At 29.0% G+C, this 17,484-nt stretch overlaps 1 protein-coding gene and 1 long non-coding RNA gene across 2 annotated transcripts; one reads left to right on the forward strand and one right to left on the reverse strand.

Moving 5' to 3' along the window:
• Positions 1 to 11,669: 11,669 nt before the first annotated feature.
• LOC137838568 (uncharacterized) lies at positions 11,670 to 12,342 on the reverse strand. The gene is made up of 2 exons (XM_068647815.1): positions 12,062 to 12,342; positions 11,670 to 11,973 (listed from the first exon to the last, which is right to left on the reverse strand). Exons 1-2 carry the CDS (start codon positions 12,340 to 12,342, stop codon positions 11,670 to 11,672), a joined length of 585 nt encoding a protein of 194 aa, XP_068503916.1.
• Positions 12,343 to 15,888: 3,546 nt separating this feature from the next.
• LOC137837492 (uncharacterized) lies at positions 15,889 to 16,742 on the forward strand. Its single transcript, XR_011085477.2, has 2 exons — positions 15,889 to 16,228; positions 16,446 to 16,742. It is a non-coding gene; the product is annotated as an uncharacterized LOC137837492 (long non-coding RNA).
• Positions 16,743 to 17,484: the final 742 nt, after the last annotated feature.

Raw genomic sequence — 17,484 nt, forward strand, 5'->3', positions numbered from 1 at the left:
GTATCATTTAGCTTGTGGTATTGGGTGGAGTGAGATGGTGGTAAATTCTACTCTTAGTTCTAAGTAGAGGTCTATAGTAATTGGTGTTACACGTTCTTTTGAATATGAGAATATTATCGTTCGAGATGAAGAAAAAAAGGAGCTAATGACGTTGACACCCACATCATGAGTAGGTCACATCAACATCTCTTAGGCAATTTGACAAGAACCTTTCAACAAAAATATTGTGAAATACTCTAAGATCATGGGGTTGACCTAGATTGTTTATTTGAGATGGAAGATAAAGACATCGAAGCATCCATTGATATGCAATAGGAGGAAGTTAGTCAAGCAAAAACTTAATGTATTTTTTTATCACTTTAGTTATGAACAACTATGAGTCAAATTTCGAAAACTGTGATGATTAAAGACATCTTTGAGCAAGCAAAAATCTGATGTAGATAAAGGAAGAAGACTTTAGGTTTCTCAATGGACAAACATGATTTTCTAAAAGTTACACTGTTCACTGGTGTAGGGAAAGCAATCATATCTAAGAAGTTGACTTTAAAGTTCACAGGATCTTGTAAGATCCTCAGACTTGTTGCCTATGAACTTGTCTTACCTTCTCCTCTAACCAACACTCACAACATCTTTTGTAGACATATATATATATATATATATATATATATATATATATATATATATATATATATGGTCAGAATCATATTCTAGTGTCGAATTTAGTTAAATAAAAGATATGTCTTTTAAAGTGAAATCAATTAGAATTTTGGATTTTCAAGTAAAGTAACTTTGTGGTAGAATCCTATGATTATTTTTATCATCACTCTTGTAATCTCCTTATCCAGAAGTGACTATTTGGCAAATAATACTCTTAAACAGGGTCAATCAGGAGTGACTATGATCCAAAAACTAATTGTGTTAGTCAAGAGTGACTAAGCGTCAAACAATACTTGACGGTGTTAGTCAGGAGTGACATCAATCTTAAAAATATACTTATGCTAGTCAAGAGTGACTACGAGCCCAAACAGTACTCAAGGGTTAATTAAGAGTGACTATGAACCCAAACAATATTGAAGGGGTTAACTAGGAGTAGCTACGCTCCAAACACAAAGAATACTCATGAGGTTAGTCGTGAGTGGCTACGAGCCCAAATAATATTTGTAGGGGTTAGTAAGAAGTGGTTACAAGTCTAAACAATACCCAATTGTACTTTGTAGTATTAGTTTGCTTAATGAAATTCAATATATTTATTGAGAACTAGATGTAAGTCTGTTATGTGAAACAAACTAATATAAAAATATGTTGTCGAATTCTTTTAATTTGTATATTATTATTATTTGGAAATATAAGAGGGAGAATCAATGTGAAAAGTAAAATTTGAAAATCAATTTGAGAAGTAAATTTGTTAGAATTTGAAGTTGTGTTTAATACATCTAAACAAACATCATATAAAAATTGTTTAGCATATAAAAATATCGTCTAAATTTACATTATTCACTACAAAAAAATAAATTTAATTGTACCAGAGGTTTATTATCTAACCTCTAGCAAGAGTCTAGTAAGATCCACACCTATAATTGAGGTTTTAAAAACCTCTGTTAAGGCAAAGTGTGTGGCGAAGGGTGGGTGGATTTCATTTCCATGTTTCGTTGTCTTCCGATTCTCTCCTACCTATTAACCACAATGCTACTCCTTCCCAAAGCATCGCAATCAACCGAAGCATTTGATTCCTTGATCTTTCAGGTAAACAAACAAAACATGAAATTCTTTATAATTTGAATCTATGTAAAATATAATAAACTTTAAATACTTTTATATTATTTAATGAATCTTCTTACACATTCTAATTCTAATTAATGACTGACTTTTTATTACATTTATTATAATGTAAAATATTTTAAAAAAATTCATGAAAACGGTAACAATTAAACAATATTTTCACTAGTTTCATATCAATATTACTCTTAAGGGAATATGTTTAGAAAATCCAAGTGTTATATATCCTAAGTCTGTAGAAATTAAAAAAAGGTAATATATTAAAAAAAAATCACAAAGTTAATAGCTTAGCTTGATGTTTTAAGTTAAAGATAATGTTAATTCTTTAAATAGACTGGAGATTATATATATGTATTATTTAATAATAATATTTTTTTACTGCAGTGGAGAGAGCGTGGTCGGCGACAAAGGCACGACGAGAGAGGAGAATTTGGCGAAGACACATGAATGACAGCGTTTGGAAGCCATGAGCGGTGGCTTCTTCTATATTTTTCTCTGCAATTTGTTGAGTTTGTCATGTTTTGGAATGCGTCTCAAATATTTTGGTTCATTCTCTCAGCTAACTCCATCTTTTTACCGTTGTCTCTTCTTGCACCTTGTGTCCTCTTTATTTGGGATTTTGATATCATGAGTCTTTTTTTTCGTTTTTGCTAAAATGGGATCGGTTTTAAAAAAATTACAAATTTTGACAAGTCCTGCCAACATGACACGACTTCATATGTAAAAGTCGTGCCAAAACTCCGAAATTCGTGCCAACATGGCACGACTTTGTCCACGTCATATGTATATTTTTTTTTTATTTTTCTTGTAAAGTTTTCTTATTTATATATTGAGTAGTAAGTTATGTAATATTTAAAATTAATTTGATACATAATTTTCTATGAGTGTTAGTTTTAAGCAATAAAAAAAATGAATAATTGTGTATGGATCATGTTTGACGGTAATGCAATATATTAATTTAGTTATTAAATTAATAAAAAATATGAAAAAATTGTTATTGCATTTGGAAATAAATAGAAATGAGAATTAATTATTTGGAAAATAAAAAGAGAATTGTGGGAAGTTTCAAGTTGTACGTCTCCCTTGTCCACTATAATTGTTATTTACTCATTTTGTCATTTACAGCTAACGACATTTATCGCCCCAGTGTACATTTTCCACAATATTTCCAAGCATATGAGGTCTAATTCAATCCATGAAATAGATTATTCAATTCTAAATAAACAAAAAAATGTTCATATTGCAAAACCGAAGGTCACAATAGAAGCAATTATCCGCACAAACAAGCTTGATAATAAAATTCAATTTTAAATTTGATTATTAATTTCCTCATTTTCTTTACCTAAGTATTTATTCCTTCATAAAAATATTATTTATCAAATTAATTTCAAATATTACATAACATATAACTTTTATTATAATATATATTTATTTAAAAACAAAAAAAAAATTTTAAAAAAATATGATTTGGACAAAGTCGTGCCAAGTTGGCACGACTTCAGGTTGACATGGCAGAAATCGTGTCAAGTTGACACAACTTCAAGCTGACGTGGCAAAGTCGTGCCAACTTAGCACGACTTCTACATATTGACACGACTTGCCCCAAATTTGTAATTTTTTTTATAGCAACCCCATTTTGATAAAAAAAAAAAAGACTCATGATGGTTAAAAACCCTCTTTATTTCTTATGCTATCTTTTTTTCACCTTTCTTTTTTTCGCTTTTCGTGCTTCTTTTGTTTTGTTTATACTGTGCGTCTTCTCTATCTTTTACTCAAATGTATATTCCCTTCACACAATTGTTGCCCCATAATTCTTAGATCAACCTTTTTTATATAACCTTTTTTTATAACTATTTTTCTAGATTATATATAAAAATTACAATGTATAAGGATCTAAATCAATGAGATACAATTTTGTAAATAATGAAACTAAAATTGGTATTATTCGTAAGGAGTAAGAAAAAGTTTAAACTTTTGGTTAATTCATTTGAATATTAGTTTAAACTTTTGGGTATCATTTGTTTTACATGCTTTTTTTTTGGTTGCCATGGCTTGTGGTTGTATTGTGACAGTGGGCAAACAGCCTTTGCCAGGGAGCCAATAGGCCTCTTCATGTGCCTTTCAAGGTATTTCACTAATGCATTTCATTATTAACTTATTTTAAAATGATATATTTTTTGGAGAACTATTGTCATTTCCCACACATGTCCTAAACGTAAAAAAAAAACAATAAGTATTATTCTGTAGTCATCCATACCATATAGTTCTATCACGTTTATGAATTGTTTATAATCCCACACATATATATATATATATATTTATTTTATCTTGTAGAGTATCACTAAGTGTGTATCTCCTTATCAGAAGAAAAAACATAGAATATGCACAAATCCACTTCCCAAACAATAAAATTGCCCAATTCCACTGGTGCATCGTCATAAAAAAGGGAATGAGATGTTTAAGGTAGAAAAATATTGAGGAAATTTAAGTTTGTAATTAGTTTCTTCACACAATTGTTAGTTATTACTCTATTAGTGTGATTTTGGTTGTCTAAATTGTTTCATTTTGTGTTTTTGTGTTACATTTAGTTGCTATTATAGTATTTAATAATCTTTATAAGTTTCAAAAACATTAGAAATAATGGAGTTTGAAAATTGTTGGAAATAATGGGGGTTTGAAAATTGCTGAAAACACCAGGGGTTTGAAAACTGTTGAAAATATCATGAATTTGAAAATTGCCAGAAATACCAAGGGTTTGACAACCCCCCAGAAATATCAAGGGTTTGAAAACCCCCAGAAATATCAGAGGTTCCAAGAACCATCGGAAATACCAGGGGTTCCAAAAATTATCGAGAAGTAATTGTCATTCAATAGATTAGTTAAAATCACCGATAATCCGTTAACGACGCTGGATGTATCAGAGAAAAAATAAATCACGGGTAATTTAACGGAAGTTAAAATCGTCAAAAATATTAAATGTAACCTCCATTAAAAATATTTTTTCTTGTAGTGATTATACTGATATTTATAAAAAATCTAAAATTAAAAAAAAAAAACACAATTGAACCATTCTTTTATGTAATTTTCTTATTTTATATAATAGAGAATGAATCACTTACCTATATAAAAGAATAAAAGCAATTAGAATTGATCTTTATCTTATATCTCTTGTTAATATTTTGTGATAACATAATAAAATATTGGTTATTCTCTAAACTTTAAAGAATAAAGAAAGAAAAAATCTTAATAAGATAAATTTCTAATAAAATAAAAAATAATATATAAATTTATTTATAGACCTTCTATTCATTATTTACTTAAATTTTTATTTTTAATAATATTTAGGTCTTAATTTTTTTAATGCAAATTTAATACTTTTATTAGATAGAGAGTAAGTGATCTAAAAGAGCATTAATCCTAACTTTTATATTATTTTGTTCCAATTTTTTAGCCTTCCTTCTCACTTACTTTAGTACTAACTCTAATGAAAAATTTACCGTGATCATACGAACTATTTTTATAAAAGAACTATTGTCCTTTTTAAATTAGTGCAAACACTCGTGATTATTCCATTTGAATTCTTTTTGATTTTTTTAGCATCAATATGAGAATTGACCAATCTTAATTAGGTTTAGGTCAATTTAAATTAAGTATTATATATTATCCGACCACAAATAGGAAAATGAGAGGAACAGATAAATAAGGAAAGCAAAGTAACCGAATAAAATTTACAAAATGCAAATATTTCTTTCTTTGATGATAGAGTTTAATGTGATTTATTGGTTAAATTTTATATTGTAATTAATCAGAAATAATAGTTAAACAATTTAAAATTAGTTGTTATAAAAATTAATAAAAATTATTATTATTTTCAGTGAGTTCACGTAGAAATGAAAGAAGCAATGGTGCTGTAGAATTTGAAATCACTCTACTATATTATCAACACAGCCAATATAATGCACGTGAACATTACAGCATACAAGTTAGTACCATGATGTAATTAATCAAACATTCTTAAAACTTGCTCAGAAATTATTTGAAGACACTCCAAATTATAAAATAAAAGAGTCACACTGGTCATAGTTCTGAGCTTCAATAATATTATTATCTTGTTCATGTTCATTAAGCCACAGAGATGGTCTGCTTCTTTCCATGAGCTTCTTCATCTTCTTTCTTAGCTTCCTTTTTTTCTTCTTCATTTTCTTTCGTAGCTTCCTTTCCATGAGGTTCTTCACCTTCTTTCTTATCTTCCTTTTTCTCTCGGTCTTGCTTTGGCTCTTGCTTCGGCTCTTGCTTCTTTCCATGATCTTCTTCATGTGTGATTACCAAGGCATTAGCACCAGCATCAGCACCAGCTTCAGTAGTAACAATTTCTCCAGGACTTTTCGTATGGCTGTCCTCCTTAGACTTATCGTTACCATTGCCTTTCTGGTGCTTCTCAGGAGGATTAGTGTTACCATTGCCTTTCTGGTGCTCCTTAGGAGGATTAACGTTATTATAATTTTTGAGGTGGTGAGACATGATGATTGATTGAGGTAAATAGAATTTGAAAGTGTATAGTTAGAGAAATGGGTTTGAGGTGTGATGGGAGAGTTCAGAAGCTTAGTTCTTATATTTATAGAGCAAGATGAAGATCGTGGTAACCTTGTGTGATTGGTTGGTTACGTGGACCTTTCTTCGACCACAATAAATAATGATTTTATGGAAGATTTACAAACTCCTCACCCAATTCTACACTTAATTTATGCTTCGTCATATGTTTACAAGCCCATATTCAAATATATTATCTTTATAACTCAATAAATTCATAATATTATTATATTATTATAATAGGTGATCAAGTAGATTTGTTTTGTTTTTTCAAATTATTTTTTTCTTTAATTTTTTACCTTATACACTAACTTTACTAACACAAAAATATGTTTGGTAAAATATTTTAAAATAATTTCATTTATTTTATATAGTTCTAGTAGCTAACTTATTTAATCTTTTATTTTTCTCATACTTTAATATTTTTTTTCTTATTTTTATTAAAAAATCATTAAACATAAATTAATTTGAAGATAAAAAATAATTAGTCTTTATATTAATTAAATTGGATAGTGTTGTTTAAACTAAAAAAATTATTGCTATATAAACTACTTTATATTATTAATAAAAAATTTATTAATAAAATTTATAAGTAGTTTTTATTATTAATAAAAAATTTATAACGTAGTTTTTAAATTGTTATTTATCATTATTTTAGATTCTAAATTAGTCACTAAAAATTAATTTTATAAACTAAAAAAATTAATCACTATATTAATTAAATTAAATATTATTCTAAAATTTTTAAAAAATTATTAGTATCTAAAATAGTTTTTATTATTAATAAAATTTATAAACTAATTTAAAATTGATATCTAATTAATAAGATTTTAGCTACTACACTAGTCCAAAAAACATATACTATAACGATATATTAAGTCGGTTAATTGATAACCGACGTAAATAAAAACATAATAACATTTTTGTAAATATTTGGGATATATTACATATTGGTTGTAAGGACCAACCGGTGTAATATATCCTTAAGTGTTTAAAAAAAATTAAAAAAATAATTTAAAATGAGTTGAGTTTACTTGGTGGGTGTGGTGGTCTATTTATAGGTATTCGGACAATTTTGATTTTTAATAGCTTTCAATATCCATAATTATATTTATAAATCTACATTTTGTGTTATCTTTGTTTCTCGTTTTGCTAACTCTTCTTCGATCTCAGGGTGGAGCCTATGGATATAGTTGAAAAAGCTAAGGAAGACACTTTGCTTTCTAAAGGTATCTCGCTAGGCCTTTCTTTTCTCAGATTTGTGATTTTAGATTTAGATAAATTTTTATATGTTGTTTGAAAAATCATCTTTTACTAGATCATTTTTTTTTACCGTAAATGATGTGAAATGAAAATATGGATTTTGTGTTTGATGGTAAGTGCATTTCTTATTTTTGTTTTCATGTCTAGACTTGTGATTATTACAGTATTTGTTTGCATATCACTAATGGTATGTATGAGCAACAATAATTGTTGTATTGTATTTTAATAAATTTATAAAAAAAACTCTTTAACATAGTACACCGCTTGTGGCCTTAGCCGGTGTAATATTCCACATATTACATTGGTTGTTTGTTCCAATCAGCGTAATATATCTCCTAAAACTGATGTAATATGTGTTTTCTGCACTAATACTAATTAAAATTATTTATTTAATAAATAAATAAATAGAATTTACTTTTAAATAAAGCATAAAGTTGTTTCTTTTTAAAAAGGTAAAATTAAATAATGCATGAAAAAGCAAAACCAATTGCTTAATTATTTGATCAGAAAGCACACCTTTTAGAAAAAAATGAATACAGACAAACTCACTCTTAAAGATGAAAAATTCAACTAAAATGAATACAGGCAAACTCAACAATCTCTTTCTACTTCATAATTATCACATTATAAGAAATGATTTCGACTGGGGATTTTTAAGTTTCGAAAGAACTAAAATGCAACAGACCTTGTGGAGAATATGCTAAAATAAAGATGTCAAATAATGTATAACCGAGACAGGTTAGACTGGAGGTTAAGAAAAATCTTGAAAAATAATAATAAAATATTTATGACTTAAATTATAGTTTATATGTAAAAGTAATTTGTTGATTTTTTTATATAACTTTTGGACTTTTTAAGTTTTAAATTTTTTACACAAAAAGAAAATATTCCATTGTTTTATAAGAAGTTTTTCTAGAAATTTTTTTCCAAATATATTTTTTATCTATGATATGTTTTGTAATTTTTTTAACTCAAAAACTATTGAACCTACCCTTTGATAAGGACATATAAGTTCAACAAATTCTCCCTCTAACTCAAAAAAACCAAACTAACAGTCAAAGAATCTAACAATCAACATAATATTCACAAGAGTTAACAATAATAATCCAACTTTATTCAATTTAGTCTTTAATGATAAAAAAATAATAATAATAATCCAAAAAGAAGAAAAGAAGAAAATCACAACCACATATATAACAACCACATATATAACTTTTAGCATTGCCAATAGCAGAACAAGACTGATAAACACGAAAAAAAAAAGACACTATAAAAGTTGTGAGGTAGAAAAATAATTGTATGACTTTTTCGGATACAACAATGACTTTATACAATTATTGGAGCTAGTCAACAACAATTATACGTTATCCCATATTACCTTCCCAAAGACATATACCCAAACAATAAGATCATCTTATTTTTCTGCACTACTATATTTCAGACGCGTTTGCAGGAAACTAATTGTGATTTGATTTCTGCAATATAAAATTGCATATTTCACGCTTGTTTTACATATTCTAATAGTAAATATACATTATTAAAAGAATATAATATACTTAATGAAAGTTTAATTTTAAAAATCAACCCAAGCACTTTTTATTATGAAATTTGACATTTTTTATTCTTAAAGAACAAAACAAAAGTTACCTTTAATTCAAACTCTTTGTAATTTTTTTAAAGTAGAAACCCAATTTTATACCACCATAGTTAAAATTATATAAACAAATAATGATAGAGAGTTAAAATTTGACCTACTTTATGCTGAAAAGGAAAAAACTAATATGACTAATTTGACCATTTTACTATCTTAACTCATTGTATTACTTGGTCCTACCCAATTAATATTTAATAATATTTTAGTATTACAAATGATTAATTGAATTCTAGAGAAGAAATGGTTGTGTAGTAATTCACTATTTTGAAATTTTGTATTCTCAAATTCATAGACATTTTAAGTACATATTGCTAATAAAAATTTATTTATTTTTCATTTCATAAAATAATATTATTAGCAAATATTTTAAAATCAGACTTCAATGATATTTAATCAATTATCTTTGTCCACATCTAATTCTTATTCAAAACTGGGTATCATTCATTGAAATGATTATAAAGTTTCAAATTGTTTTTTTTCAAATTATTCTATTATATTTTTTAGTGGGGTCGAATTTGATTAAGGAAATAATAATTATTGTACGTTATTATATAATATTATACACAATTATTTAAGAAAATAAATAGTTGTCCCACTTTTTCGAGGAGGGGAGACAAAAAAATCAGGTTTTAAATAAACTTTGTTACCTTTTCATTTGGTAATAAAGGTTAAATTAGATATTAGTTTTTTTTTTCTTTTTTCTAGTTCTTTAGCTATTTTGTTTTGGTAGTTGTTACATTCTTTTCATATATTTAAGTTTTAATTATTATTTTATTATGATACCAGAGTTCGAAGAGATTACTCTTCTGAATGAAAGCCTCTCCATTGCAAAACAAGTGAATTTTTTTCTTTAGTTCTTTTTTTATTTATACAATATTTAAGTTGATTCGTGTTGATATTTGGGGTAAGTTTTTGTAATCTCCTCGTACAATCATTCTTATTTTCTTACTATAATGGATGATTAATAAAGACACTTGAATTTACTTACTAAAAACAAGACAAAAGTTCAACCTTTAAATCAAACTCTTTGTACTTTTTTAAGTAGAAAACCAATTTTATACCATAGTTAAAATCGTATAAACAAATAATGTTAGATAATTAAAATTTGACCTACTTTATGCTAAAAAGAAAAAAAAACTAATATGACTAATTTGTGTGTGCAAGTACAAAATTTGATAGAATATTCATTTATGTACAACATGCACAATCTTGCACAATCTCAATCATATGTGAGTTTTGTTTCTATTCATAGTAATAATTTTGCTATGAAAATTTGAATCTGCTGTGGGTTTTATTTCTATTCTTAGTAATAATTTTGCCGTGAACAATTATAATTTTTCTTTCTAGTTACAAAATACTACCATTATTTTAATGGTTACAAATGAGCTCACACAATAGAAAATATGTGTCAACAGGAATAAATACATTAAATATAATATTTGTTGATATCATTATATTTTGTTTGTATCTATTAGGATAGACTTGTTTCAGGTTCAAACTATTTTTTTTAGTGAATTATATTACGAAAGAGTGGACTTTAAGCCTAACTCAACCCCATAAAACCGGCTCAATGGTGTGAGGTTTGCACCCACTTATATACTATGAAAGGCTCTCATCTCTAGTCGATGTGGGATCTCCAACACACCCCCTCACGCCGAGAGTGATAGATAGAAGCTCGTGCGTGAGACTATATATTATGGGTGGTCCGATAGCGGCCCGATAGCGGGTGGCACGATAGGCCCAACACAAATACTCGCTAGGATAGGCTCGAAATGGCTCTGATACCATATTACAGTAAATGAAGATGATGAATATTCCTTGCCTGATGTGATGCTTTAATGTAGTGTACGTAATTGTACGTAATCGTAATGGAAAAAAAGGGTTTTGATAAACCCTACTTGTAGAGAAAACTAAATATAAAATAAACTTTTATTCACTTGTATATTAAAGAGTAAAATACATGGTGTATATATAAGAGAAAGATTAAGACCTAACTAAAATAGAAAAGGAAAGTTGGGCCAAAGAAACAGAGCCCAATAATTTGCAATAGAAAATTAAATATGTTAACAGTAAGTTAAATAATTAATTAAATAGAGTAATTCACATTTTTTTGCAATGATCAATCTCTACAAGTACCTGATTACTTAGTAATTTATAATTATACTGGTTACCCTTTTTACTTTTTCATATATTAAACATTTTAGTTTTTCTATTAAATATGCTTTGCTTTTTCAGGAATTTTTTTTTATCGGCAATAAAAAATAAATAAATTAGAACCACTTCAGGGGTGGTTCAACCCTTATACACAGTACTCAAACACCAATTTCAGCCAAAAACCTCCAAAACTAACTAAAAAAACCTTGCCCTTACTACACCTAACTAAAATTCAAGAAACTAACCTCATACACTCCATAGGTTCCAAACACCAATCAGAAAAGGAGAACGAAGCTAATCGAGAATTTGTAGAGACCCAAGACCAAACTTTTACTTGTACCAAAGCAAATACTTCAGACGCATCAGTCACTCCTCTTTTGAAAACTATACGATTTCTGTGACTCCAGATTTCACTAACCACCCCTACCCAGATTGTGTTCCAAACGATATGAACCGACTCTGAAGGAAGATTCATCCTAAATTGATCAAAGTTAAACTTCGGCTCAATGTGAGACACAAACAGAACCCCAAGCCATCTGTAGTAAACACCAAACTCACCAAGCGAAACTGCAACCGAAGAACAAATGTCTGCAAGACTCTTCCTCCTTCCCGCATAAACAACACCTCAAGCTTTCTATCAGCACCCCTCTTCTACTTAGATTTACCCTAGTAGCAAGCTTGTTTTCCAACACCCTCCAAGCCGTAAGCGCTTCAGAAGGTACTGCCTTGCACCTCCATAACTTACGAAAAATCGGCGAAGAATCCGCCTCTTTGTCCTTCCTAACAAGATTGTAGGCGGAGCTAACTATAAAAGTTTGGAGACCTCCATCCTTCCAAATCCAACTATCATCCTCTCCTGGGGCAACCCCAGCCCCAAGCAGAAGCTGACTCAACTGATCCGCCATCGACTTCTCCTAGTCAAAAAACGACCTTCTCCAAGCTAGTTGCCAAACCCATATTCCATTAGACCAAAAACCAAGCTCCGTCAGCTTTGCGTCTTTGTTAGAACTAATAGAAAACAATCTTGGATAAAAATTCTTCAGCGCCTCACCCTTCAACCAACTATCCTTCCAGAAGTAAATGTCCTTCCCGTCACCTACTTTCCACTTGAAACTGTCTTCAAAACTTCTCCCCCAACCCTCCGAAGACCATACCTCTTTCAAATCTTTCCACCAAAGAGAGCATCTCCTACCTTTACCTTCCTCTCCCAAACTTCTCCACCCACCATACTTAGAAATGAGAACCTCCTTCCAAAGGCCGCCCTCAATCGAACCCAACCTCCAAATCCACTTCCCCAGCAAAGCCAAGTTGAACAGCTTTGGATCTATAATTCCTAGCCCCCAAACTCACGAGGCTTACAAGCCAAGTTCCAGGAAGCCCAAACAATCTTTCTTCCGTCTGCACCCCATCCCTAGAGAAAATTCCTTTGTATCCTAACCAGCTTTCCTGCCACCCCAGAGAAATTTGTTAAGAAATATACAATGTCTCACTTAAATTAAATCATCAATTGAGTATACAATGTCTCACTTGAATTAAATCATCAATTGAGTTAGAAAAGCCCAAACAGCTAATATTGTTATGTTTTTCACACTTTTTACCACCTTAGTTCCTATTTTAAATATACTTTTAAAAATAACTTTTATCTATCTTTACAAAATTATAACTAGATCTAGAAAAAAAATTATAAAAAAAATTAATAAATATAAACCACTTAAAAATAAAATAGGTAATATTTGAACAAAATAGTGAATCAATGTTCGAACATTTAATGAAGATATTCGTATTTAATGCTTAATTAATAATGTTTTTAATATGATATTTAAAGAAAGATGCATGTATGCACCATAAAATTAAAAAACAAATACTATTACTTATTTTCTGTTTATTATATTATTACTGTTCTTTACTTATAATAATTAATTATTTGATACATTTATCACTGAATTATAAAAATAATAGATAACATTTATAGAAGTAAAGAACTTAAATAACATTTATAGAAGTAAAGAACTTAAATAATCTTTACAGAAACCAGATTTCTTATAGTGTTAGAGTTTTAAATTTACAAATATAGATTATTTATTAATTATAGTTCTTACCACAGACGAGTTTTAATAATAATAATAATAATAATAATAATAATAATAATAATAATAATAATAATAATAATAATAAGATAAATGTTTATCGATAATGGTGTATAATATAATTTAAAATATAATTTCATTAAATAAAATAAAAATAATTAAAATGTATTTATATTTGATATCTACAAAGGAATACTCTTTTTTTTTTGGAATTATCTACAAAGGTACACTAAAAATTGGTTGTATTTTCAAGAATCATCTTATTAGAATTCTATGACATCTCATCGCCTTCCCGTGAATATGTCCCTATTGCGACTCCAAGATAAACATGTTACTAAAGACGTATGGGAAGGTAATGAAAGACTATTGAGACCCAAAAGACATGCTATATTGGCTTCTTTGTTCCTGCAATATTATATTCAAAATCCTTTACTTCCATTGTTCTTAATTTCCGCCCCTTGCATCATAATCACCTTATTCTTGTGTTTTTCTCTTTGCCCTTCAGAAGTGAACCTTCACACTTACTTAACCACTTGGTTAAGTTCGTTTCCAGTGAGAATCTTCATAGGGTTTCCACCTTAAATTGCTAATCTCAAATCATAAACAAGAGCAACCAATTAAAATGTGCAATCCTAAAATAAACTCACATCATGTGATATTTAGAGCGTGGTTATTTTGTGCTTATTTGCTTTGAGTTGATTTTGACAATTTATTTTCTAGCACATTTAAATTTTTGCTTTTACCTTTAAGAAATTTAAATTCCGCTTTTACATTCTTGTCATCTACAATTCTACAATTTTTATTCATTAAGCACTTTAAATTCCGCTTTTGAATTTTATTTTGTCTCAATTTTTTTTTCCTTACATCTTTTGCTTGAGTCCTTTGTTCTTAGTGTTCTAGGAGTCTTTATACTTATTTTGATTTTAATTGTGCAGAGTTCAAAACAAATTGGAAGTTGTGTGATTAGTGGTTGATTTAATTGCAAACATAGAATGCAAGTGTTCATATGATTTGAATCCAAACCTAACATCATTTTAAGAAGTAAAAAGTGGAATGACAACAAAAAATATGCATACAAAAAGGATACAAAACTTTTGAATCCATAAAGAAAAACAAAGATAAAAGAGTTTTGAGAAGCATTCACATTTCAACTTTCACTTTGCAAATTTCTAAAGAGGATTCTAAGTATATGACCAATTGTGTTCATAATTGTGGAGTTTAATCCCTCTTAGTCTCTCAATTTATAAGAAATTCCAAATCTTCATAATTAAAGTTTAAGTAAGTTTTCTTTGAGTCTTTTTCGTGCTTTTTTTTGCTTATCTTGTTAAAGTTTTGTCTTCATCTTATTTCCAATTTGGTTTAGCTTTCTTACTTTTGATCTTTTCTTAATTGTCTTTCAAATTTTCTTAAGTTTTGTTGTGGGAATCTTGAGTAAGCAAGTGTAAGAGCTTTGTCATCTTTAACTTGAAGTGATTGCTACCAAGTGTAGACCTTTGTGTTTTGAGTGCAAATATTTATTGAGTGCCTACAATTCTTCCCTCCTTTACTAAAATTTCCTAGTGACACAAGTGAGGAGTGGGTAAAATTGTTGTTTTTTTTCACTAATTTTTTTGTTTCCTTTTTGGTGCAAGTCATGGTGCATTTGTCTTCGGGAGAATCTTCAAAGCCACAATCTCCTCAAAAGGCTTTTCTTTTGGGAGAACTTGCAGAAACCAAGAGGACTTTGACCCAAAAAGAAGAAGAGATGAAACAATTAGTGGAGAGGTTACAAAGACTAGAAGCAGCTCAAGAGAGACAACCTAGAGGAAGGAGATGGGAACAAAGAAGAGCCTCTAGAAGTTACATGCACTATGGGAGTCAAGAAGAAGACCAAGATTGGAGAATGCATAACTTTGAAGAGAGACGCATACCTTTACTGACTAAGGTAAAGGTAATATAAATAGCACACATTCCAAGAATAAGGGGATCATCATCCAGTACAGTGCATTGATAACTGAGTGTTAAATACCTTTACTGACTTGAGCGTCGAGGTGTCTTCTGCAGATACCATCCGAGTCTGGATTACGAGAAGGCTGAGGAATGGAGCGAGCAGAGGAGAGGAAGGAACTTGTGGAGAGAGTAACTGAAGTGCACGACCGACCGACCAAGGAGGGGTCTCAATAGTTCTTTGGGTCTCAATCCCGTTCGAGAAAAAAATTTAATTAAATATAATTAAATATTAATTGATTGAGTTATGAAAATAATATTTTTCAAATATTGGCTTGTAATCATATCACCAAGCATAAATTAAGTGTAAAATTGGGTGAGAAGTTTGTAAATCTTCCATAAAATCATTATTTATTGTGGTCTAAGAAAGGTGTACGTAACCAACCAATCACACATGGTTACCATGATCATCATTTTGCTCTATAAATAGAAGAACTAAGCTTCTGAACTCTCCCATCACACCTCAAACCCATTTCTCTAATTATACACTTTCAAATTCTATTTACCTCAATCAATCATCATGGCTGGGGAGCACCACCAAAAAGAGGGTGATAAAGTTGTCATCATGGCTGGGGAGCACCACCAAAAAGAGGGTGATAAAGTTGTCATCATGGCTGGGGAGCACCACCACAAAGAGGGTGGTAAAGTTGATCAGAAGAAGGAGGTGAAGCATCACAAGCCTCTTGAAGAAGTTGGTGCTACTCCAGCTAGTGCTCATGTAATCACATATCTATCTTCCTTCAATCAATCATATTTTTCCTCATCATCCCTTTTCTTAATTTCAAATATATTTATGTAAAATCTTTGTTATGCATCTTCTATACATGTCATTCTGGTTTGTTTTATATAATTTTTTTTATGATGCATCATAAATAAAGTGATGGACTACCTTTTAATCTGAAAAGAATTATATATATGTGAATTGTTTGATGTAGCATAAGAAGCAAGAGGCAAAGTAAGACCCAGAAAATGAGAAAAAGGAAGCTAAGAAAGAAGATGAAGAAGCTCATGGAAAGAACTCTGGCTGAAGGAAGATGAACAACATAATAATATTCAAGCTCAGAACTATGACCAGTGTGTCTCTTTTATTTTATAATTTGGAGTGTCTTCAAATAATTTCTGAGCAAGTTTGAAGAATGTTTGATTAATTACATCATGTATTAACTCATATGCTGTAATGTTCACGTCCATTATATTGGCTGTGTTAATAATAACAGTAGAGTGATTTTAAATTGTACAGCACCAATACTTCTTTCATTTCTGGAAATAATAATAATTTATTAATTTTTATAACAACTAATTTTAAATTGTTTAATTATTATTTCTGATTAATTACAATATAAAATCTAACCAATAAATCACATTAAACTCTATCAACAAAGAATATAAAGTCACTACACTAGTACAAAAAATAAGTATTTTACAACAAGTCGACATATTATATCGGTTAATTGATAACCAATGTAAATAAAAACACGGTAATATTTGTAAATATTTGAAATATATTACATTAGTGGTAAGGACCAACCGGTGTAATATGTTTTTTTTAGAGTTAAAAAATAATTTTTTTAGAAAAACTTATTTGGGCACTACACATATTACACCGATTGGTAATCCAACCGGTGTAATATGTCCTTAAGAGTTTAAAAAAATAAAAATAAAAATATGAGTTGAGATTACTTCGTGGATGCGGTGGTAGATCTTCGTAAACATGGACAATTAATATTAATTTTTAATAGCTTTTATTATGCATAATTATATTTAATGATAATATCATGTAACAAAATCAAAGTATCATGTAACAAAATCAGAGTATGAAGAAAGTATATAATAAAAATGAGGTGGCATTTTTATAAATATTTGACATATATTACATCGGTTGACCAACTGGTATAATATGTTCTTTTCAAAGTTAAAAAATAAAGTTTTAAAAAAAATGATTTTGGCGCTACATATTACATTGTTGGTTAATCC

This window comes from Phaseolus vulgaris, chromosome 4 (assembly GCF_051622355.1).
Source record: "Phaseolus vulgaris cultivar YP4 chromosome 4, ASM5162235v1, whole genome shotgun sequence".
Taxonomy (NCBI): Eukaryota; Viridiplantae; Streptophyta; class Magnoliopsida; order Fabales; family Fabaceae; genus Phaseolus; species Phaseolus vulgaris.